Raw genomic sequence first — 24,530 nt, 5'->3', positions numbered from 1 at the left:
CTTCCTCTGGTCCTAATCAACTTACAATTAGGCTACACCGACTCAGGAGAAGTCAGTTAATTAATGCCAAAAGTCTCCATGCAAGTTGTTAACGTTGGATTTAAGCTGCGGCAGCAGTGTGTGGGGGAAAAAATCAACTACAATCTTATTGCTTCCAAATGAGTGAATAATGCACCGGATTCGTTTAATCCAGTTTGGTCCTATGTAAACCTCTGGGACACAACAAGCGGTCAGCAGAAAAATCTTTAATTACATCTCCTTAAAGTGTTTACCGCTTTTATTTTGAAGGCCACATCTGTCTCTTCTCTGTTTGCGTTCTTGTAACACCAAAGGGGCTGATGCAGATAACGTTTTAATAGCCTGAACAATTTGGTGTATTTACCCAGAATACCTTGCGCTGCTTCTGTAGACTTGGTCCACTTGGCGTTCACATAATAAGACTGAGGTTTTTATGTGGACGAGAGTTTGTTTTTGGTCCACATCAGAGTTCAATTAGACAATCACGCCTCCCCAAACAAACCAAACTGTCCAGACAAACGGACCAGAGTTCAGTTAAAGCGAACCAAACAGGACTGCTTTAATTCACAAGCCGTTGAAATAGTTGTTCTTCTTTTACAAGTAGTTTCCTTTCCACAGTTATAGCTCCGAGTTATAAGAGCTATAATTAGAAATTACATCTAATTTCACATTAGATGTGAACTTTTCCTGTGTTCTTGAGAAGCTTAAGAGCAAAATGTTCAGTAAACTTGCATGTTAAATGATTTCTCAAGCAAGCATTTACTATGTTTACCTTTGTCTGTACTTGATATTAAACAATCGTCTGTAATCGAAGGCATTAAATGCGTTGTGAATGCAGCTTTTCAGGACACAATGTATGCGGCGGTCCCATGGCGAGGAGCAACACACAGGACTAGTGTTCATGCTGTTGTGTGGCCCTGTGAAGAGCGCCTGTCACCAGTGACTGAACGTATTCTTCCTCAATTTCTATGGTGCTAAGATGTTCCTCTCACCCCTCCCTTCTTCCCTCCATAGTTCCTGTTTCTTGCGGGCGTTAATGGATGCAAAGGTCGACTGTGCGGCCGTCCTCTGTCAGCTGGTTTCTACGTGACACGGCAAAGCAGAGGCTATGGTTGCTAATTTTGCCCGAGTTCACCTCAGTGCTGTCTTAAATTTTTATTTTTTTTATTTTTTTGAAAGTCAGGGTTGGAATGTGGATCTTTTGGCTCAGTGATTCCTTCGCATTGATTTGAGTCAGGCCTGCTGTCTGGATCCGGTAATCTTTATAGGGGTTTTATAGCATCGAAAGTTGAAAAGAGTCAGGTCAGCATGTTGCGTTCACTGACCCTTGGACATTAAAACTCATACTTCTGGCTTCCCTCGAGACTCGAGATTTATTGCTGCCTTCAGTCAACGTTTAATCGCTTTACTGTAGTCGAGTTCTTTGGCTTCTTGAGTCCAAACAAGCCTTGTTTTAATTAATTCCTGTGGGATTAAAGGAAGCAGCTCGTTAGGGAATATGTCTTCAAAAATAATCCCCCATTACAGAACATGAAGCGAGTAAGATGAACCAAATTAAGGTGTGGCATAATCAGATCATGGATTGAAGATGGTCAAAATTGGTAAGATGTAGTTGCTACTCCTGCATCATTTAAAAATAATCCAACCCTTCTGGGTTTTGTCGCGCACGTTGACGTTTTCGGGGATCACCTCGTTCCAAAGTGTTGTTGACGGCTGGAAGTCAGAGGTCCTCCCACCCCGAGGGTAAAAACACGTCCCTATAAATAGAGCTGTGGGAGAAACGGGCCAGCAGCAGAATGACTGGCATGTGTACTACCAACCTCAACATAGATGTGGAGTGTGAAGCAACACACCGGGGTACAGAAACGAACCCCTCCCTCGCCCCACCAGCTCACCGAGATCTGTCCCGGCTTCTCAAAAACCAGGAGTGAAGGTCTTCTCGCCACATCTGTACCTGTTGGCGTTTCAGAAAAGAAAAACGATGAAAGACGATACTTCAGATTCCTCTAGGTAAACATTCTGCACAGCAAGGTATCCAGTGTATGTAGCATGTTCTTTAATCTTCTCACACTGGAAATGGTGATGATACACAAAGACTAAGTCTATTGTAAACTAATTTTGTAATAAGTTCTAAAAATACTGCAAATGCTTTTTGTGTGGAACATGTCTGGCTTTAAAACGACCCAAAAATAGACGATGTTCTGGAAAAGGCTGGAGTTTTATTTTTGGGGTTTTCCTAAGAAAAAAGAGAAGAAGCTATTTAAAAATATTTGTATTTCCTGATTTTTATTCACTATTTAATTCTCAAAAAGTTATCTGTCCATTCATCCATCCATTTATTTATCCGTCCTTTCATATGTCCTTCTGTCCTCTTTTTCTCTTTATCTCTCTGTCTTCATAAATGATTGAAAGACAAGTCCATATTTTCATTTTATTTAATTTGCTCTGAAGTAATTCATTTGTACTCGTGAGTGAATTAGAGGAGAAGTACTTAATTACTGGTCACAAATCTAAATTGGTGAATGTTCCCTTAATGATCTCTGATCTCAGTGATCCGCACGTATTCACAAAAAGCTTCAAAATATCTGCTTTCATGCACTGTTTTGTGCTTAATCCAAATCAAATAAGGTTTGGCATCCATAATATGCTCAAATTGTCATCGTTTTCCAAACATACAGAGAGTTTTACATAGAGAAGAAATGGTTAAACTGGTATAATCAATCTTTCTAGTATTTAGGTAAATGCATCCATTTAGAGCCAACCTTGTTTACCTAAACAAATTAGTTTTTTTTCCATTTGCGATTCATAAACTTTCAAATCATTTTAGTTCAGTTTTGTAACATTTTAGATGCTATATAAACTGCTAGAGGATTAATAGATGGGGTAACATACTGGTTTCTAGCTTTTAAAAGTCTGACAGGAGACATTTGTCTGGTGTTAGCTTAGAAAGTGCTAGCTAACATCCTAATGCAGCTAATGGCATTCTATAAATTTCTGTTAGCATGCTAACTACTGCTAGATAGGACGCTATAGCTAACAGTATCTGCTTGCTAGGATACCATAGCAGTTAGCTAGGATAGCATGATTTACATTTTGGCTAATTTTATTAAATCAACAAATACTATCGTATAACTTAATTTGTAGCATGTTAGCTAATGATAGTTGACATAAAAAACATGACTGTATCATGAGCTGTGTTTAACATAGCAGATAGTGTTACTATGTTATTAGCGGTAATAGAAGGCTAATGCCTAAACTTAAGTTAAATGGGATGGGTAAAGTTTGCTATCGGTAGCAACATGCTAGTACTAGCATTATTACCAATATAGATTCAAGATTCCTAATTGAATTTAAAGCCTATAGCTTCTGTGTTTTGGCCCTATTTAAGCAAGAAAACCTTTGTGCAAACCAAATGGCAGGCATCATCAAAAACACACTTTAAAAATGTCTGTTTGATCTTTTTCTCTGCTGCCAGCCAATATTTAGGCATCCCTGCATTTGCATCAGAGGGAAGATCATCTGCGGAAAGGCCTGTAAAGAGGCACTTTATCATTTCATAAACTGTTGACTGACTCAGGGTTTTCTCCTGTACTCTGCTTTTCCCCTCCACTGCAGTGTGATTTACCATGACAACTGAATCGGGCGCAGACTCTGAGGCCAAACAGCCGCAGGCGAAGAAGGAGGCAGAGAAGGGGAAAAGTAAAGCAGCGGCGGACCCTGCCTCGCCCCAGAACCAGCCGGAGCAGCTCCCAGCTGCAGTTGGACACAGCACCCCAGCCAGGAAAGAACAGGTCAGCCTCCTCATGTTCTGCTCGTCCTTGGAACGCACTCGGACATGAAAACACACAAAGCGAAGGTTTAACCTGTGAATATATCAATAAACAGCTTTGATGTTCTAGATAAACCATGTTAGTCCATTTAAAGAAAGGAAACATTTCACAACATGATTGCTCCAGAATGAATCGGCTCTTTGTGAGGAAAATGGAAATTGCGGTGACGGCATGATTTCAGTGTCCTCTATTGTTACGACCCGCGAATCCGATGGAGCCAACTCTTCTTTTAGCTGCTGCGCCATTCATTTATTTCTCCAAGAAATAAACGTGTGATTTGGCTACAACTTGCAACATTTGGATATTTCTTATTTGTGAACTGGATTCCAAAAGGTTGACACTGACTGTGGTATCAGTGACTAAACGGAGCCACTGAAGTTGCACTTTGGCAGTCAAAGCTCAACTTGGTTTTAGACCGAAAAATTGTTCTTAAAATTACTAAGTACGTCTGAATAAGTAAAACCATGTAAGCTTCCCTTTATTTTTAAGGACGATTCATGACTTTTCATCTTCTTCACATTAAAATCCCCCTCTTCTACAAAAATCCACTGGCCAGGCTTTATTTTAGTTTCAGAAAATTATCTTTTGTTAGGAAAAATAATTTCTAATCACTGACTCTTGACAGTATAATATTTAAAAAGTGTTATTCTGTGGATTCCCTGCAGGATCTCGAAATCTACTTTAAAAAGTTGACAAAAGGAGCTTAAACATATTCTTTTAGGAGCTAAGTCTCTGGACACATTAGATATTACCATTGTAAACTGTCAAATACTGCAACGCATTAAGCTTTTACACATCACTATTTTGAAAATTGCATCGTTTAGGTGTTAAAAAAAACAAAAAACAATTGAGTATGACGTGATGATGATGATGGTTATATCCTCCTTTTTTTCTTTTTTTAATCTCGTAATGAGTTGTGCCACAAACTATGGCTAAATACAGCAAAGTTTGCAGAAGAAAAATTGTGTTTTCCTTGCTGGGGATAAACTAAAAACATTTTATGTACTTCGAAAATGGAAATTAATAAGCCTAAAAAGTTAAATGGCTGTAAATCTTAGAGTAAATGAAAAATATTACAGTTTATTTGTTATTGTGCAGGTAAAAGAGAAATAACTCTCAATAATATTTTTTTTTATTGGGGAGAAAAATAAAATTTGGCCCCTGAGTAATTTTAACTTTGGGCTTTTGATCATTTGTGCAAAACGTTTGGACACCACTGATGTAAATGTTCTAGTCTGACTAGTATTTGTCCTTCAATCATGCTCTGATTTGTTGCCCTTCGACGTGCCTGATTAGAAAACGCCATGTATCTGAGTCGGTTTAACAGGTTTTTTTTTCTCCATTAATATTCACAGCAGACAAAACAGAACCAGTTTTATTTCCTCTTCCTGGTAACGTCCTCCTCCTCATCCTCCTTTTTAATCTGCGCTCTGAAATGTTCAGGGCTGCACTAAGCAGCCACTGATGGATGATGCACTGTGGTGTAAACTGTCAGAACCGAGCCGGAGGAAAGTCCCAGCGCAGCGGCGCGACGCCGTCTGTCATCCCTGTGAAACGCGCTCCAGCCGAGGGCGCGTATGCCCCAGGAAGTGGCTCCAGCAACAGCTATCTGCTGCGATTTCATTCGTCTGCAGCACCTCTGCTCATCAGACATTACTCAACAGCATCTGTAAAACAGTCTTAGATATTTATAAGCCTTCTGCAATAAACTATCAATTAATTCATCGCAAGATAAAAAAATTTAAATGTGTTTCGTCATTTCAATTCTGATCATTTTTACGGGCAGTTTTGTTTACAGACACTTCATAATCCATTTTATTTATGGTTTCAGTTTTGGTTATTTTGGATATTTAAAATAAAGTCCATTTCCTGTATCAAGGGTTCTTTACAAAATCAAAGTTTGTTGGCTTTTGAAATGGTAGACTAAATTATTATGACATTTTGAATATATTACTTGAAAATGGTCTCAAAACAACTAAATTATTGTTTATTGCAGGAGCTTCTTGGATAATTTGTTGTCAAGCAAAATTTGTTATTGTGACAAGTCTAACTATTTATGTGAAACTTTCACATTGTTGTTGTGTCCAAGTAATATCCTGCTGTGTTTGGGCTCTGCCTGGACAGTCTGTCCACTTGAGTTTCAGTGAAAACTCAGAGCAAGCTGATTGATATAAGCTGAGATGTGAGATAAGGGATGAATAATCCTCTCTAAAGCTTGTTTTTCAGGATAAATTCAGTTAGGAAGGGCCTTGTGTTCGGGCAAGTGGAAAAGTGGATTTTCTCTTTTTAAAAAACGGTGGTACACCTCAAGCTCCTCTCTGTGGGACCTCATTAAATTTCCGGCATGGTCCCAGTTATTATTTATAGCTTCAGGAATGTGACACAAATTGTTTTCGTTTTATTCTTTCCTCAAAGATAACTTGAAGTGACAATCCAGGCGAGGACATTCACACAATAAAATGGCAACAGAAGAGTTTTTATCTGGTCTTTCGAAGCGTTTTAATCTGAGTGCAACAACTCCTCACAGTTTTAAGATGTGAGAGGAAATTGTAATTTAGTACTAGATTAGATATGTGGCAACAATTTAAAGGAATGATTCGCTTTTTAGAGTTGGATACCGCCGGCAGACAATCTGCTGTTACTGCGACATGAAAGAGAGACGGAAAAACTTGGAAAGTATTGGGAGCAAATGATGCTTCAGTGGCTATTTTCTAGGAAACAGACACTCCTAAGCACAGAAGCATTGTGCTTGGAGTACATTTTATAGAAAAGATGAGAGTTAATTTTCTGTTTCTGACATCAATAGCACATAGAAGCATTGGACCAGGAATACTACTAATGGGAAAGAAAAAACAGTAGTAATACTTATGGATTTATAAAAGTTTTGCACTTGTTCTACCAGGAGCAGCAGGAGGAGGACCAGGAATCCCACAGGTCGTCCACAAGTCGTCTGTCCAGGTCTCCCCTGAGGGGCGTGAAGAAGGTGAAGATGATGCAGTGCAAGATCGCTCTGCTGGACGGCTCCGACTACTCCGTCAACGTCGAGGTCAGTCTTTGCAGGCGGCAGAGGTGAAATGTTTTCAGTAAATGTGGTTTACGGCTGTTGTAAAAGATTAAAGAGAGGTTTTGTTTTCATTAACCTTCCAGCGGTTTTAAGAAATGGGATAATTTCTCACAAGTTTTTTACGCTGTGCGCAGTCCAGCGGGCTTGAACTGACCCCTCTTGNTGGTTATAATGTGAAAAAAATTAGAAGAAGGTTCAGGCTTGTGTATTTCTTTTCTGCTACTTCATAAGGCCCAACTCCAGTGAAATAACTGACTTTAGAAATTACCTGTTACATTCCACACATAAATCAGTCTAACCCAATCACATTTTCCTAAATAGACATGACTGGAGCTGTCTTTGTCCACAGAAGGAGCAGGCCCCATGCCATAAATTAGGCTGCTCCGTGTCTCCATAGTTGGCAAAAAAAAATTGGTTAAATGTATGTTTGTTTTGATTATTCTTTATTGCACCAATACTCCTTGGCAATAAATTCTTTACCATTGGGAAAATTTTTATTTCCCCTTAAATGGGGCCACATTTGTGTTTTGTGGGTTGAGCAGCAGAGCCGAGTATGTGGGTTGCACCCATGAAAAACTTGCCAGTTCTTATCTGCCAAAACCAAGCAGCTCATTCTGTTATTGAGTCTTGTTTGGTGCTTTTTTTATTGGATTGGACAATTGCAGTGTGAAGAAACAAGGCATGTTGGCAGTTTAGCAGTACATTAATTTAACAAACATGTGCCGTAAGCTGCTGTTATACCTTTGTGCACATTCGCTCTAGGGACGTAGCATTCTCTGCAGACTTATTTTAAACTGCTCATGTCACAGTAGTAGTGTGTCAAACTTGATATTTAACAGAAGAATCTATGAAGTGCATTTCTGATATAAAGAAGGATAGAAGTGTCAGAGACATCTTATGATTGAAATGTTTTTTGAAAGAGGCGTCTACCAGACCCTGTACTGTCAGGGTGAGCATTGTCATCTTGGAGGATGGACTCTGGTTGCTAAGAGTGTTTTCACACCTGACAGTCTGGTAGACTCGGTTCAATTGGGGACCAAAATGGCAACATTTATTACACCTTCAGCCGGTGCAGTTCACACTGCAGTGTCAAATGAACCAAACTCTTTCAAATACCTGTTCCCCTCCTCACCTCTGATGGAGCTGCACTGAGAACTATTCAACGAAACAACATGAAAAGCTCAGAAGAAGACATGAGCTCAACTTCCTCCTTTTCAAAATAAAAAAAAAAAGGAGTAGCGTCAGATTTTAGCAGCGGTAGGGTTTCTCGACCACAATCCATTTCTTCTGCTAGCGCTGAAATGGATTATTACAACCTAAGCAACCTAAGAGTTTGCTTAGGTTGCTTAGGTTGTAATAATCCATCCATAATATTTTGTTGTATTTACCCAGAATGCTCTGCGTGGTAATCTACTTCCTGCTTTTGGAGTGGTCTCTGGTCCACTTGGTATTCACATATGCATCTGAACTGCACCGTAGTTCACTTCAACCAAATGGAGACCGAGGATTTTAGGCGACCAGAGTTTGCTTTGTTCAATAGCGCATTCACTCTTCCCCAAGCGAACTGGACTTTCTAGGCAAATGAATAAAGCAGATTAAACAGGACTGGTGTGAATTCGCCCTAACAGTGTAGATTGGCTCTTTTTGCAAATTCTAATCTTGATATTTATGCATTGTAATTGCTTCTAATTAGTCCCCTCCCCATGTCATTTCACTACCTCCCCCAAAAGCTGTTTGATGCTGGAAGGGGGCATTTGTGAAGTTTCTCAGCCGGCTCAACCCTCAAAAACACTTTCCCTATACATGTGGCACCATTTAATGGAAACTCGGCTGCCAAAAAGGAGAGAGTGTGGGCAAATTGTTGGTGGTGCTGCCAAACATAATGCCCTGGCTGTCCTGATATCCCACAATCCTACTCTGAGCCACACAGGGGAGTGTGATAGGCTGCTGAGGAGGGGAACTGCAGCACAGTTAGCGGCGCTGTCAGGAAACAGAAGCCCACTCTGAATGAATGCAGCTCCCAGAAACAGCTGAACAGGACGCTCCGTCTGGTAACCAACCTCTCTCTTATTATATTACCTGTTTTTTCTTTCCAAACTCCCTGTTTTTGCTTTTAAGAGACGTTCCCTGTTCGTTGTGTCCTTTTAAAATATGTCCTGTTTCTGGTCACGGCCGCCGCCGCCGCGGACGATGATGACACATGATATGATATGGAGGGTTTTCACTGTATTCAGGCGGAAAAAAAGTCGAGCTGTCGCGGCTCTTCTGCTCAGAAAACCCGGGCTGTTGATGTCCATACGCCACCGTTTGGCTGTGTGTGCCAAACAGAGGGGTGACACGGTGCTTTTTGGCTGCTCACAGCGCCTAATATTTTGTTGAAGAAAGTCCGAGGCTGGCTCGGTGAAGTAAGCTAACGTGTTCAAGTTTCGAGACAGACAGTGGGGGGCAAAACGCCGCTTTTCCCGCACCTTTAACCGCGGATTTACGTGTAAATACGGAAGGCAGCTGAGTCGCAATGAGAGGATGTTGGATTTAGGCACAGTTGGGGCGATGAAAGTGGTGTATTAGGGCCGGTTGGAGCGACGTACTGGGCTGTTTTTGATCTGCAGTGCGGTAGGCGTGGCCACGGCGGCAGGATGACACGGTCTGGATCCTCTTTTAGCATCCCTCCATCCCTGAAGGCTCGGCCTCTGCCTGCACAGTTTAATTAAAATGCACGGTAACATGCTGTTGCAGTAGCAGTCTAAGGGGAGAGGAAATATTGTGGGGCTTGTTTGGAGAGGTTTAATGGTTAATTCAGTCAGGTTGCGCCGTGCAGACAGGCAACTCGGGTCAAAAATAACTTCATTAATCTCAAAGGGAAGTTGAATGTTGTTGTAATCCATATTATCTAAGGTTGTTGTAGATGCAGTTGGCTGTGGGCAGGAAAGATCTCCTGTAGTGGTTTGTGTCTCAGCGGCTCTAGAGAAGCCTCTGGCTGAAGGAAGACATTCTGTTGTAAAAAAGATGATAGGACAAGTGTGTAATCACTACAACAGATTTATAGAAGATCTGCAGCATCTGTTAGAAAGATGGAGATTTAAGAAGATGCATTGTAACAGTCCAGAGGTTCTGGTTCCTATAAAGAAACACCCTAATCCGTCTTTTTCACTATTAAAACACAAATATGTGACATGCAATATAAATTTACTCCCTTTTGTATTGATATTTTTACAGTAATAATAGCTAACATACCTAGTTAATCCATTGATTACTAGCAATGGATTAATTAGGTATGTTGGTAAAATTTGGTGAAGGTAAACATTTTGTTCAAAGAGAAGTTTACCGACGCACACAGCTGAAATAATATGTGCTCCTCAATTTGTATTTAAATTTATGAGAAGCTTTGACCAATCCCTTGCATTTTTAGATATTCAGCAAATGACCACTGAGAAATGTCCTTTTTAGTGGTCAGAATAGATTAGGTAATTAACTCCTAATATTCAGCCTAAAGGTCACGTGGGTCAATTTAGATTTTAAAGTGACCAACATGACCATGAAAATCAGAGACATTTGATACTCTGCCCTGAAAACAAAAAGAGCTTCAGCTCACATTGTTTTCCATATTTTAGTTAAATCTTGATATTGACCTCTAAAGGTAATCAAATATAAATCCACTCTTTTCTTTTGCTCGTTTTGTTCTTCTGTTCTGGGTGTTTTGAGTCATTTAAGTTGAACTTGCTTTTGTTGACCTTTCTGTCTGTCCACGTGAAAATCTTAAAATACTTTTAAAACTTGAAACTCAAAACCAAACCAAATGAGGCCTGAGGTGCTTCAGGTGCAGGTGACCTCCTGGATGAGTTGTAGATGAACTCTTGGGGTAACTTTGGTTGGCCAGCCGCGCCGTGTTGGTTCGCTCAAAGCTTTAGAAATTGCTAATCGGTCATCAGTCATCGTTCCAGACTGATGACGTCAGTGAATTGGTTCACATCTGTTCTTTTTTTTTTAGATTTTGCTTTTTCAGATCTGGTAATTATTTTAAGAGAATGTGGTTTATATTTCCTCACATGGAGCTGGGTTGGTTTGCAGAGCGTTTCTCCTTAGCAAATCTTTATGTAAAAGCTGCATTTTGTACTTTTTATTGCTAAACAAACAAACAAACAAAAAAACGGTAGAAAGCTGATGCGAATACTTTTCACAGCCCCACAACTGGATAATACAAAGGATTATTAGGGCTAACCCCTAACCCTATGCTAAAAACAAAATGAAAAAACTAAATTACAAGGATAAACGAGAACAAAATCATTTTATGAGAATAGAGTTGTATGGGGCTGCACAGTGGCACAGTTGGTAGAGCTGTTGCCTTGCAGCGATTCCCGGCCCCGGTCTTTCTGCATGTTCAGTTTGCATGTTCTCCCTGTGCATGCGTGGGTTTCCTCCCACAGTCCAAAAACATGACTGTCAGGTTAACTGGCCTAGGTGTGAGTGTGTGTGTGTGTGCATGGTTGTCTGTCTCTGTGTTGCCCTGCGACAGACTGGCGACCTGTCCAGGGTGAACCCCGCCTCTCGCCCGGATCGTTAGCTGGAGAGGCACCAGCAACCCTCCCGACCCCACCAAGGGACAACGGTGTAAAGAAGATGGATGGATGGATGGATGGATGGATGGAGTTGTACGAGGAGAAAGTTGAAATAATATGTGAATAAAGTCGTAATATGACTTTAGACTAATAATACTATGACTATTCTTCAGTCTTGTAATTTAATTACTTTATTTTCATAATTTTATGACTTTATTCTGTTAATTTTTTTTCGTAGCAGATTTCTTGTTATTTTCTGTTTCCCTTATGAGCTAAACTTTCGCTGAAATGCTTTTTATTCTTAATAACAGCTGACGGTGTTAGCGGTGAGGTCACAGCTGATTTGTGGATTACTCATAGTTAATCTTATGAAATGTGTAAAGCCTTCTGGCGTCTCTCAACTCCTCTGTAAGAAGTTACTGGCTTCTCATCAATGTTTAAATCCGTAGCTCTAATCTTGCGTAGAAACAGACATCAATTTTTTCGTTGTCTGAACATTCGAACAGCTGGACCGAATGGAGTCGACTGCTATCCTCCACATTCCCTCCGACACGCAGTCGGCTTGAATTGGCTCCCTGCTGAACCCCTGAACGCCTCGGTGCAAAAATCAGCAATGCTAAGAATGTAAACGCAGCAATGTGAGCTGACAGGATTTATGGCCTCCTCAGCAAAAACAGCGCTCTGCTTTGAGTCACCTTCATGTGACCAGACTGCCTTCCCTGAAAATGTGCTCTTAGAAGTGCCACTCCAAGTCTGTTTGGGCGCAGCCTCAAATTAACATGTCTGGATTCAGTTAGAGCAAAAATCTGGGGAATAAATACCCACATAAGCTCTTTTTTCAACTTAATTAATTGAGGAGACTGTTAGTTTTTGGTGTTTACACACAGCAGCTTTGTCTGGCTGACCGGATTGAACCTGTTGCCAAGTTTAGCTACTTTTCAGATTCTTGCTTGAAACTTGTAGCACAAACATCATCACCAGTGTTGCTCTTTATTTATTTTTTATTTTTTTAAGTGAGAATACTTTGCTCTCCTTCCATTGTATTCCTGCAGCTGTGGAGAAAAGCAGCTGCAGTGTTTTATGAGCTGCTTGCAAATGTGCAGCTTTGTCCGTGTAATGCATTAAAAGGCCGTGAACTGTGGGAAAGCAAACAAGACATTCTGTCTGTGCAACTCGCTGCACGGCCTTCATGCGTCTGGATGGATCTGAAATCTCATCAGACTTGCTCTCTTCAGTCTGGTTAGATGGTTGATTTTCCTCTGCAGAGCAGCGGCATCCAGTTTTGAGGGTTCACTGTTAATGGTTTGTTTTTCAGTCCCAGTTTCAGACTGGTTTTTACAGCCCGACAGCAGAAAATGAACTGAGCAGCAGCCGAATGAAGGTTTGACTGATTTATAAACCACCATCCATCTGACTCATTCTGCAGCTACTACCTACATGGCTGGATTTATACATTCTAGTTGCCAGTATTCTGCTAATATTGCAAGAAATGCAACATTCTTACAATTTTTAGACTAAAATCTTTCTAAAGCCTAAAAATTAAATGGCTTTTGCTTTGGTGACATTTTTCTTAACTCAATCTGGGAAGAAATGTGAAAGAAATTCAGATTATGACAATAAAAGTTTTGTGAACTGAATAAATTCTGAAATAATAGCTGCACAATAGTAGGAAAATATGCAACTGGGATATTGTTGGAAAATATTGCGATGATTTCTCGACTGTGATTAACCAGGATTATCGTCTCATCTTTTCTCTCTTCACGGCGTTCGTACTCCACCACAGAAACAGAATTTCAGCATTTAAGTCACTAAATTCAGCATCAGGTTTGGGAATAAAATGTCTTTTTTAACTGCTTTACTGGCATCCACACCATTTGTATTGTGTGGCCAATAAATGAATAAAAATTTGTTATTCTGGCATTTAGTGAAAAGAAGTAATCTCTGTAGTCCTAACTGATTTAAAACAGAAAATGTTTCTTTATTGTTTTCAACCTCTGCAAAAGTATGTAGGAAAACATTAGTATATTCAGATTCTGTTCTTATCCCATTTTCTAAAGTTTAATCCACCCGTTTATCCTTCTGACCAGCCGCTCATCCCTTCATTCATTCACCTAGACTCTGTTTTCGTTTTGCTGGTTCCTTGTTTGAAACCAGGTTACTGCAGGGATGACTTCCATAAATTCCCAGTGAACTTTTTTCTGACTGTGTGGAGAAATCCCTGCAGGTTTTTCTGCTGAGTCACTTTTCCCTTTGGTTAGCCGTGATTGAGTAATGAATTATCTCTGCTGGTTCCATTAACTTCCTGAAAACAGGCCTGAGTTGTTTAAATCTGAGTGTAAAGAGGCAGGACTGAGCCATGGTGATGCCTGGAGGTTATTTAAGGTTACACTGTAAGGTCTTAATGCTACATATTTTTCTCTTTTTTTTCATGGTCGTTCTTACTACTGAATGATGGGATTGCAATCAGACTTCCATGCACAGAAGTATTGTCACAAAATATAACAATAATAATAATAATAATAATAACTCTCTCTCACTTTCTACCTGGATGATAAAAGTCTTCATTTTGGTGGATTGATCTCAACCAGCCTGGTTTTTTTTTTTTTTTTTTATTCTTGAAGGATAATTTTGTTTACAGAGACTTAGTATCCATTTTATCCAGGTGTTTTGTTTATTAATTTTAATATTTCAAATGACTTCCAGTTGCAGTGTTAAACATTAATTAGAAATTTACATTTGTTAATCTTTGAGAGGGCGCACTTGCATTATTATGCCATTACCAATATTTTACTTGAAAATGTTCTTAAAACAACAACATTATTGTTTGTCGCAGTAACTTTTGGGATGATTTAAATTAGTTTTTAATTTATTAAGATTTTGTCATTTGGATCCATTTGGACCATTTAAAACAATCAGTTTTTACTTTTTATAGGTACATGTTTGAGTAAAATGAACTTTGTTCTTTTATCCTATGAACTACTGACAACATGTCTCTGAAATTCAAAGCAAAAATTTTGTTTTTATTTGCAGAACATGAGAAATGGTCAAAATAACAAAAAGATGCAGTGCTTTCAGACCTCAAGTAATGCAAAGAAAACAACTTCATATTCATTTAGAAACAACAATATTAATGTTTTAACTCAGGAAGAGTTCAGAAATCAACATTTGGTGGAAGAACCAGGAGGTTTTCAATGAGGTTCAGTGCTGTGGGCTCTTCATTTTTTTCAGAGCTGTATTTATATTTGTCAGTAATGCTAACAAATATTGCAAATTAACCTTGTTTCCAATAAGTGTTGCACTTATTTAAGGAAGAGTTTCGTAGCCCTTTGGCTGCTGAACAGTTGTCATATCTGAGCGTCCAGCGCAGCCTCGCGGTTTCCTGTTACAGCAGCCGTTTGGTGTGACAGCTGTCCATCCTGCAGCCATGCAGACGGTGTCTCAACATGGACTTCAGGCCTGCTCAGGACATGTCCCATTGTGTCAAAAAACGACAAGTATTCCTCCCCCGGCGGGACCGACCGGAGGGGGCTGGATTGGCAGAGACTGGCCCAGCTGTGACTTCGTTGCCGAATGGCGGCCAGCACAGATGGCAGCGCCCGCGTTCCTCACATGAACGCATGCGGGTCGACGCGCACGCGATGGGACGCTTTCCAGCAGTGTGCAGAACAATCGCAAGTGGAGCTTAAAATGGAGGTTTACATGCATGGACGGCACATTTAGTGTCAGTGACCAATTATGTAATGAAGCTTCATTCCGATCAGCCACCGCCACAGCGTTAGGAAGGACACGAAAGAGACGTCCAGCTAGCGGCGTGTCAGCGGCGCCAGTCACTGTGAATTTACTCCTCCTGTTAACGTGGATAATTCTCATCGGAGGAGTATTATCCGCTACCCGCCTTCCTCTGGTCCTAATCAACTTACAATTAGGCTACACCGACTCAGGAGAAGTCAGTTAATTAATGCCAAAAGTCTCCATGCAAGTTGTTAACGTTGGATTTAAGCTGCGGCAGCAGTGTGTGGGGGAAAAAATCAACTACAATCTTATTGCTTCCAAATGAGTGAATAATGCACCGGATTCGTTTAATCCAGTTTGGTCCTATGTAAACCTCTGGGACACAACAAGCGGTCAGCAGAAAAATCTTTAATTGCATCTCCTTAAAGTGTTTACCGCTTTTATTTTGAAGGCCACATCTGTCTCTTCTCTGTTTACGTTCTTGTAACACCAAAGGGGCTGATGCAGATAATGTTTTAATAGCTTGAACAATTTGGTGTATTTACCCAGAATACCTTGCGCTGTTTCTGTAGACTTAGTCCACTTGGCGTTCACATAATGAGACTGAGGTTTTTATGTGGACGAGAGTTTGTTTTTGGTCCACATCAGAGTTCAATTAGACAATCACGCCTCCCCAAACAAACCAAACTGTCCAGACAAACGGACCAGAGTTCAGTTAAAGCGAACCAAACAGGACTGCTTTAATTCACAAGCCGTTGAAATAGTTGTTCTTCTTTTACAAGTAGTTTCCTTTCCACAGTTATAGCTCCGAGTTATAAGAGCTATAATTAGAAATTACATCTAATTTCACATTAGATGTGAACTTTTCCTGTGTTCTTGAGAAGCTTAAGAGCAAAATGTTCAGTAAACTTGCATGTTAAATGATTTCTCAAGCAAGCATTTACTATGTTTACCTTTGTCTGTACTTGATATTAAACAATCGTCTGTAATCGAAGGCATTAAATGCGTTGTGAATGCAGCTTTTCAGGACACAATGTATGCGGCGGTCCCATGGCGAGGAGCAACACACAGGACTAGTGTTCATGCTGTTGTGTGGCCCTGTGAAGAGCGCCTGTCACCAGTGACTGAACGTATTCTTCCTCAATTTCTATGGTGCTAAGATGTTCCTCTCACCCCTCCCTTCTTCCCTCCATAGTTCCTGTTTCTTGCGGGCGTTAATGGATGCAAAGGTCGACTGTGCGGCCGTCCTCTGTCAGCTGGTTTCTACGTGACACGGCAAAGCAGAGGCTATGGTTGCTAATTTTGCCCGAGTTCACCTCAGTGCTGTCTTAAATTTTTATTTTTTTTATTTTTTTGAAAGTCAGGGTTGGAATGTGGATCTTTTGGCTCAGTGATTCCTTCGCATTGATTTGAGTCAGGCCTGCTGTCTGGATCCGGTAATCTTTATAGGGGTTTTATAGCATCGAAAGTTGAAAAGAGTCAGGTCAGCATGTTGCGTTCACTGACCCTTGGACATTAAAACTCATACTTCTGGCTTCCCTCGAGACTCGAGATTTATTGCTGCCTTCAGTCAACGTTTAATCGCTTTACTGTAGTCGAGTTCTTTGGCTTCTTGAGTCCAAACAAGCCTTGTTTTAATTAATTCCTGTGGGATTAAAGGAAGCAGCTCGTTAGGGAATATGTCTTCAAAAATAATCCCCCATTACAGAACATGAAGCGAGTAAGATGAACCAAATTAAGGTGTGGCATAATCAGATCATGGATTGAAGATGGTCAAAATTGGTAAGATGTAGTTGCTACTCCTGCATCATTTAAAAATAATCCAACCCTTCTGGGTTTTGTCGCGCACGTTGACGTTTTCGGGGATCACCTCGTTCCAAAGTGTTGTTGACGGCTGGAAGTCAGAGGTCCTCCCACCCCGAGGGTAAAAACACGTCCCTATAAATAGAGCTGTGGGAGAAACGGGCCAGCAGCAGAATGACTGGCATGTGTACTACCAACCTCAACATAGATGTGGAGTGTGAAGCAACACACCGGGGTACAGAAACGAACCCCTCCCTCGCCCCACCAGCTCACCGAGATCTGTCCCGGCTTCTCAAAAACCAGGAGTGAAGGTCTTCTCGCCACATCTGTACCTGTTGGCGTTTCAGAAAAGAAAAACGATGAAAGACGATACTTCAGATTCCTCTAGGTAAACATTCTGCACAGCAAGGTATCCAGTGTATGTAGCATGTTCTTTAATCTTCTCACACTGGAAATGGTGATGATACACAAAGACTAAGTCTATTGTAAACTAATTTTGTAATAAGTTCTAAAAATACTGCAAATGCTTTTTGTGTGGAACATGTCTGGCTTTAAAACGACCCAAAAATAGACGATGTTCTGGAAAAGGCTGGAGTTTTATTTTTGGGGTTTTCCTAAGAAAAAAGAGAAGAAGCTATTTAAAAATATTTGTATTTCCTGATTTTTATTCACTATTTAATTCTCAAAAAGTTATCTGTCCATTCATCCATCCATTTATTTATCCGTCCTTTCATATGTCCTTCTGTCCTCTTTTTCTCTTTATCTCTCTGTCTTCATAAATGATTGAAAGACAAGTCCATATTTTCATTTTATTTAATTTGCTCTGAAGTAATTCATTTGTACTCGTGAGTGAATTAGAGGAGAAGTACTTAATTACTGGTCACAAATCTAAATTGGTGAATGTTCCCTTAATGATCTCTGATCTCAGTGATCCGCACGTATTCACAAAAAGCTTCAAAATATCTGCTTTCATGCACTGTTTTGTGCTTAATCCAAATCAAATAAGGTTTGGCATCCATAATATGCTCAAATTGTCATCGTTTTCCAAACATACAGAGAGTTTTACATAGAGAAGAAATGGTTAAACTGGTATAATCAATCTTTCTAGTATTTAGGTAAATGCATCCATTTAGAGCCAACCTTGTTTACCTAAACAAATTAGTTTTTTTTCCATTTGCGATTCATAAACTTTCAAATCATTTTAGTTCAGTTTTGTAACATTTTAGATGCTATATAAACTGCTAGAGGATTAATAGATGGGGTAACATACTGGTTTCTAGCTTTTAAAAGTCTGACAGGAGACATTTGTCTGGTGTTAGCTTAGAAAGTGCTAGCTAACATCCTAATGCAGCTAATGGCATTCTATAAATTTCTGTTAGCATGCTAACTACTGCTAGATAGGACGCTATAGCTAACAGTATCTGCTTGCTAGGATACCATAGCAGTTAGCTAGGATAGCATGATTTACATTTTGGCTAATTTTATTAAATCAACAAATACTATCGTATAACTTAATTTGTAGCATGTTAGCTAATGATAGTTGACATAAAAAACATGACTGTATCATGAGCTGTGTTTAACATAGCAGATAGTGTTACTATGTTATTAGCGGTAATAGAAGGCTAATGCCTAAACTTAAGTTAAATGGGATGGGTAAAGTTTGCTATCGGTAGCAACATGCTAGTACTAGCATTATTACCAATATAGATTCAAGATTCCTAATTGAATTTAAAGCCTATAGCTTCTGTGTTTTGGCCCTATTTAAGCAAGAAAACCTTTGTGCAAACCAAATGGCAGGCATCATCAAAAACACACTTTAAAAATGTCTGTTTGATCTTTTTCTCTGCTGCCAGCCAATATTTAGGCATCCCTGCATTTGCATCAGAGGGAAGATCATCTGCGGAAAGGCCTGTAAAGAGGCACTTTATCATTTCATAAACTGTTGACTGACTCAGGGTTTTCTCCTGTACTCTGCTTTTCCCCTCCACTGCAGTGTGATTTACCATGACAACTGAATCGGGCGCAGACTCTGAGGCCAAACAGCCGCAGGCGAAGAAGGAGGCAGAGAAGGGGAAAAGTAAAGCAGCGGCGGACCCTGCCTCGCCCCAGAACCAGCCGGAGCAGCTCCCAGCTGCAGTTGGACACAGCACCCCAGCCAGGAAAGAACAGGTCAGCCTCCTCATGTTCTGCTCGTCCTTGGAACGCACTCGGACATGAAAACACACAAAGCGAAGGTTTAACCTGTGAATATATCAATAAACAGCTTTGATGTTCTAGATAAACCATGTTAGTCCATTTAAAGAAAGGAAACATTTCACAACATGATTGCTCCAGAATGAATCGGCTCTTTGTGAGGAAAATGGAAATTGCGGTGACGGCATGATTTCAGTGTCCTCTATTGTTACGACCCGCGAATCCGATGGAGCCAACTCTTCTTTTAGCTGCTGCGCCATTCATTTATTTCTCCAAGAAATAAACGTGTGATTTGGCTACAACTTGCAACATTTGGATATTTCTTATTTGTGAACTGGATTCCAAAAGGTTGACACTGACTGTGGTATCAGTGACTAAACGGAGCCACTGAAGTTGCACTTTGGCAGTCAAAGCTCAACTTGGTTTTAGACCGAAAAATTGTTCTTAAAATTACTAAGTACGTCTGAATAAGTAAAACCATGTAAGCTTCCCTTTATTTTTAAGGACGATTCATGACTTTTCATCTTCTTCACATTAAAATCCCCCTCTTCTACAAAAATCCACTGGCCAGGCTTTATTTTAGTTTCAGAAAATTATCTTTTGTTAGGAAAAATAATTTCTAATCACTGACTCTTGACAGTATAATATTTAAAAAGTGTTATTCTGTGGATTCCCTGCAGGATCTCGAAATCTACTTTAAAAAGTTGACAAAAGGAGCTTAAACATATTCTTTTAGGAGCTAAGTCTCTGGACACATTAGATATTACCATTGTAAACTGTCAAATACTGCAACGCATTAAGCTTTTACACATCACTATTTTGAAAATTGCATCGTTTAGGTGTTAAAAAAAACAAAAAACAATTGAGTATGACGTGATGATGATGATGGTTATATCCTCCTTTTTTTCTTTTTTTAATCTCGTAATGAGTTGTGCCACAAACTATGGCTAAATACAGCAAAGTTTGCAGAAGAAAAATTGTGTTTTCCTTGCTGGGGATAAACTAAAAACATTTTATGTACTTCGAAAATGGAAATTAATAAGCCTAAAAAGTTAAATGGCTGTAAATCTTAGAGTAAATGAAAAATATTACAGTTTATTTGTTATTGTGCAGGTAAAAGAGAAATAACTCTCAATAATATTTTTTTTTATTGGGGAGAAAAATAAAATTTGGCCCCTGAGTAATTTTAACTTTGGGCTTTTGATCATTTGTGCAAAACGTTTGGACACCACTGATGTAAATGTTCTAGTCTGACTAGTATTTGTCCTTCAATCATGCTCTGATTTGTTGCCCTTCGACGTGCCTGATTAGAAAACGCCATGTATCTGAGTCGGTTTAACAGGTTTTTTTTTCTCCATTAATATTCACAGCAGACAAAACTGAACCAGTTTTATTTCCTCTTCCTGGTAACGTCCTCCTCCTCATCCTCCTTTTTAATCTGCGCTCTGAAATGTTCAGGGCTGCACTAAGCAGCCACTGATGGATGATGCACTGTGGTGTAAACTGTCAGAACCGAGCCGGAGGAAAGTCCCAGCGCAGCGGCGCGACGCCGTCTGTCATCCCTGTGAAACGCGCTCCAGCCGAGGGCGCGTATGCCCCAGGAAGTGGCTCCAGCAACAGCTATCTGCTGCGATTTCATTCGTCTGCAGCACCTCTGCTCATCAGACATTACTCAACAGCATCTGTAAAACAGTCTTAGATATTTATAAGCCTTCTGCAATAAACTATCAATTAATTCATCGCAAGATAAAAAAATTTAAATGTGTTTCGTCATTTCAATTCTGATCATTTTTAAGGGCAGTTTTGTTTACAGACACTTCATAATCCATTTTATTTATGGTTTCAGTTTTGGTTATTTTGGATATTTAAAATAAAGTCCATTTCCTGTATCAAGGGTTCTTTACAAAATCAAAGTTTGTTGGCTTTTGAAATGGTGGACTAAATTATTATGACATTTTGAATATATTACTTGAAAATGGTCTCAAAACAACTAAATTATTGTTTATTGCAGGAGCTTCTTGGATAATTTATTGTCAAGCAAAATTTGTTATTGTGACAAGTCTAACTATTTATGTGAAACTTTCACATTGTTGTTGTGTCCAAGTGATATCCTGCTGTGTTTGGGCTCTGCCTGGACAGTCTGTCCACTTGAGTTTCAGTGAAAACTCAGAGCAAGCTGATTGATATAAGCTGAGATGTGAGATAAGGGATGAATAATCCTCTCTAAAGCTTGTTTTTCAGGATAAATTCAGTTAGAAAGGGCCTTGTGTTCGGGCAAGTGGAAAAGTGGATTTTCTCTTTTTAAAAAACGGTGGTACACCTCAAGCTCCTCTCTGTGGGACCTCATTAAATTTCCGGCATGGTCCCAGTTATTATTTATAGCTTCAGGAATGTGACACAAATTGTTTTCGTTTTATTCTTTCCTCAAAGATAACTTGAAGTGACAATCCAGGCGAGGACATTCACACAATAAAATGGCAACAGAAGAGTTTTTATCTGGTCTTTCGAAGCGTTTTAATCTGAGTGCAACAACTCCTCACAGTTTTAAGATGTGAGAGGAAATTGTAATTTAGTACTAGATTAGATATGTGGCAACAATTTAAAGGAATGATTCGCTTTTTAGAGTTGGATACCGCCGGCAGACAATCTGCTGTTACTGCGACATGAAAGAGAGACGGAAAAACTTGGAAAGTATTGGGAGCAAATGATGCTTCAGTGGCTATTTTCTAGGAAACAGACACTCCTAAGCACAGAAGCATTGTGCTTGGAGTACATTTTATAGAAAAGATGAGAATTAATTTTCTGTTTCTGACATCAATAGCACATAGAAGCATTGGACCAGGAATACTACTAATGGGAAAGAAAAAACAGTAGTAATACTTATGGATTTATAAAAGTTTTGCACTTGTTCTACCAGGAGCAGCAGGAGGAGGACCAGGAATCCCACAGGTCGTCCACAAGTCGTCTGTCCAGGTCTCCCCTGAGGGGCGTGAAGAAGGTGAAGATGATGCAGTGCAAGATCGCTCTTCTGGACGGCTCCGACTACTCCGTCAACGTCGAGGTCAGTCTTTGCAGGCGGCAGAGGTGAAATGTTTTCAGCAATGTGGTTTACGGCCGTTGTAAAAGATAAAAGAGAGGTTTTGTTTTCATTAACCTTCCAGCGGTTTTAAGAAATGGGATAATTTCTCACAAGTTTTTTACGCTGTGCGCAGTCCAGCGGGCTTGAACTGACCCCTCTTGTGCTTTTATAAATTTTTATTTTTTTTTTTATTTTTTTCTTGAGTGTGGTTTCGGGAATTGACGGTCTGACGGGATAACGCTACGACTTTGTTCTACCCAAACATGAAATTTCATGACATTTAGCAGGACAGGTTTTGCAGCCAAATGCATGAAGGACGCTGATTTATAGTATCTGATTTTATAGATTTGCACATTTACATTTGTCTTGTCTGGGGGGAAAAAGCTCCTCATGGGGCACATCAGCACATCAGAGCGGCTGTGAAGAAGACAGAAATGATAAACTTCTGTCTTTTTGTCTTAAATAAGAAGCTTTAAATGAGACAAACTGACCTCAAAGTTGTATTGATTCAACTTAAGCCTGAAACAAAAGAAAGCTTTATCCTTTTAAATGTGTGAATTTGAGCTTCACAACATCATAACCTCTTTCTGCCTGTAAAGTTAATCTTTCTCTTGAATCCTCACAGTATCTGGAATAAATAAGACCTTTGTGTGGCATTTCACTAACGCTGCTTCCCTTTGAGCTTTTCTCCACGTTTGGAGACAGAAAACCTTCTCGGATGTGTCCAGGCTGAACAGGAGCTCAGACCTTCCTCTGCAAAACTTTTTATTTAGCAGATTCCTCCTCAGCAGGGGGTCGGATGCCGAGGTTAGCCGACTGTTCCTGTTGCGGCGCTGAGAAACTTTGTTGTGATGTCCCACCACAGTAAAATAGTTGGAAGGATTGCTTATTTATCTTTGCACCTTTGAGACGGATGCTGCATTTTAATTTGTTGTAGGAATTTCCTGTGGTTTAATTTTCAGTTTAAAGGTAAAACACATTTTTATCCATTTTGCCTTTCATCCATACGAAAACTCTGTTTTTTGTCCCTAAAAACTAAACCAACGAAAGTGGAGATTTGATAAAACTCAATATTTTGTGTGTACATGGGGAAAATGGAGATTTGGGGTTCCGCACATTACAATCTGTGCCAATCTATCTACATCACATGTGTCAAACTCGAGGCCCGTGGAGCATATCCGGCCCACCATATTGTTCTATGTGTCCCTCTAGATTCTAGACTAAACACTAAATCTGATAAATATTATGTTATCAATCAAATCAATGTAGTTTTTATCTGTTTACTGCCAAATTATATCAGTCAGTCCCTACAGTTTCTTGAGAATTAAAATTTCTTACTTGTACTAAACAGCTGCCTCAGCTTTAACTGATGTCAGATTATTGTCCATGATCTATGCAGCAAGTAATAAAAAGTTGCATTTTTTGCAAATATTTCCCGATTAGTACCACAAACACGTTGATTTTTATTGCAAAGAATCACAAAAAGAATCATGAAATCCTGGAGGAACTGAAAAGATGTTCAATAATATAATTTAATTTTAAGAATTTATTGATATTTTGTGAACAGGTTTTATTAATACATTCTGGCACCACTGGCCCTTTAAGAGCATTCATGATCTTGATGAGTTTGTCGCCCCTGATCCACAGAGTTGCTTTAACATGATTCCTGATTGACATTGTTTTGTGTTTTAATAATGTTATATTTTAATACACCATTTAAAAGCAGTCCCACCCATATGTCTGTCCACACAAACGAACCTCCTGGTGCCATGTTCAAGTCCTAGCTGGAAGTTGTTTGTTTTGAAGCAATCTGATTGGCTGACATAGGTTTTAGCTTTGTGCTACACTGCCCCCTACGGGACTGGCATGTTTAAAACAACAGGGGCGGATTTGAATGGATTCATGTGGATGAAAACTTTTCTGAAACCAATACTGCGTTTACGATATATTATTTTTTAAATGATGTGGGCCTGACAGAAGAAGACGTGAGGCTAGAATACTAACATGCATTACATTTTTTATTGTGTTTTTTTTTCTCTCTTTTTCTTGTTTTTTTTTTAAATTGTGAAGATGTTATTGTGTGTAGTCATCTTCATTGAATCATCGTCCCAGTTCAGTTTAAACCCAGCAGAGATGAGACAGGACCAGTCCAGCTGAGGTCGGAAAACTAATTACCAGAGAGGCTTCCTCCTCCCAGCCTCCATCCCCCATCTGAGACTGGTCCGGGACGTCAAGTCTTGACACTTTTATCCCCC

At 39.7% G+C, this 24,530-nt stretch overlaps 1 protein-coding gene across 18 annotated transcripts in view; it reads left to right on the top strand.

The window, feature by feature from the left end:
* Positions 1–24,530, top strand: part of epb41l3b (erythrocyte membrane protein band 4.1-like 3b) — a 77,914-nt gene that overhangs the window by 20,124 nt on the left and 33,260 nt on the right. For 9 of the 18 annotated variants that reach the window (XM_016677453.1, XM_016677446.1, XM_016677451.1 and 6 more), the window contains exons 2-3: positions 3,634–3,809; positions 6,751–6,894. In XM_016677453.1, the coding sequence (XP_016532939.1) occupies positions 3,645–3,809; positions 6,751–6,894 (309 nt within the window). In that variant the 5' untranslated portion in view covers positions 3,634–3,644. Of the gene's footprint in view, positions 1–1,921; positions 2,029–3,633; positions 3,810–6,263; positions 6,385–6,456; positions 6,525–6,750; positions 6,895–8,830; positions 8,964–17,285; positions 17,392–18,996; positions 19,173–21,626; positions 21,748–21,819; positions 21,888–22,113; positions 22,258–24,530 lie in introns of those variants that run through there. The other 9 variants (XM_016677455.1, XM_016677454.1, XM_016677450.1 and 6 more) reach the window with 9 other exon arrangements.

Source organism: Poecilia formosa, unplaced genomic scaffold, assembly GCF_000485575.1.
Source record: "Poecilia formosa unplaced genomic scaffold, Poecilia_formosa-5.1.2 Scaffold156, whole genome shotgun sequence".
NCBI lineage: Eukaryota > Metazoa > Chordata > Actinopteri > Cyprinodontiformes > Poeciliidae > Poecilia > Poecilia formosa.
This window is presented reverse-complemented; position numbering and strand designations above follow the sequence as displayed.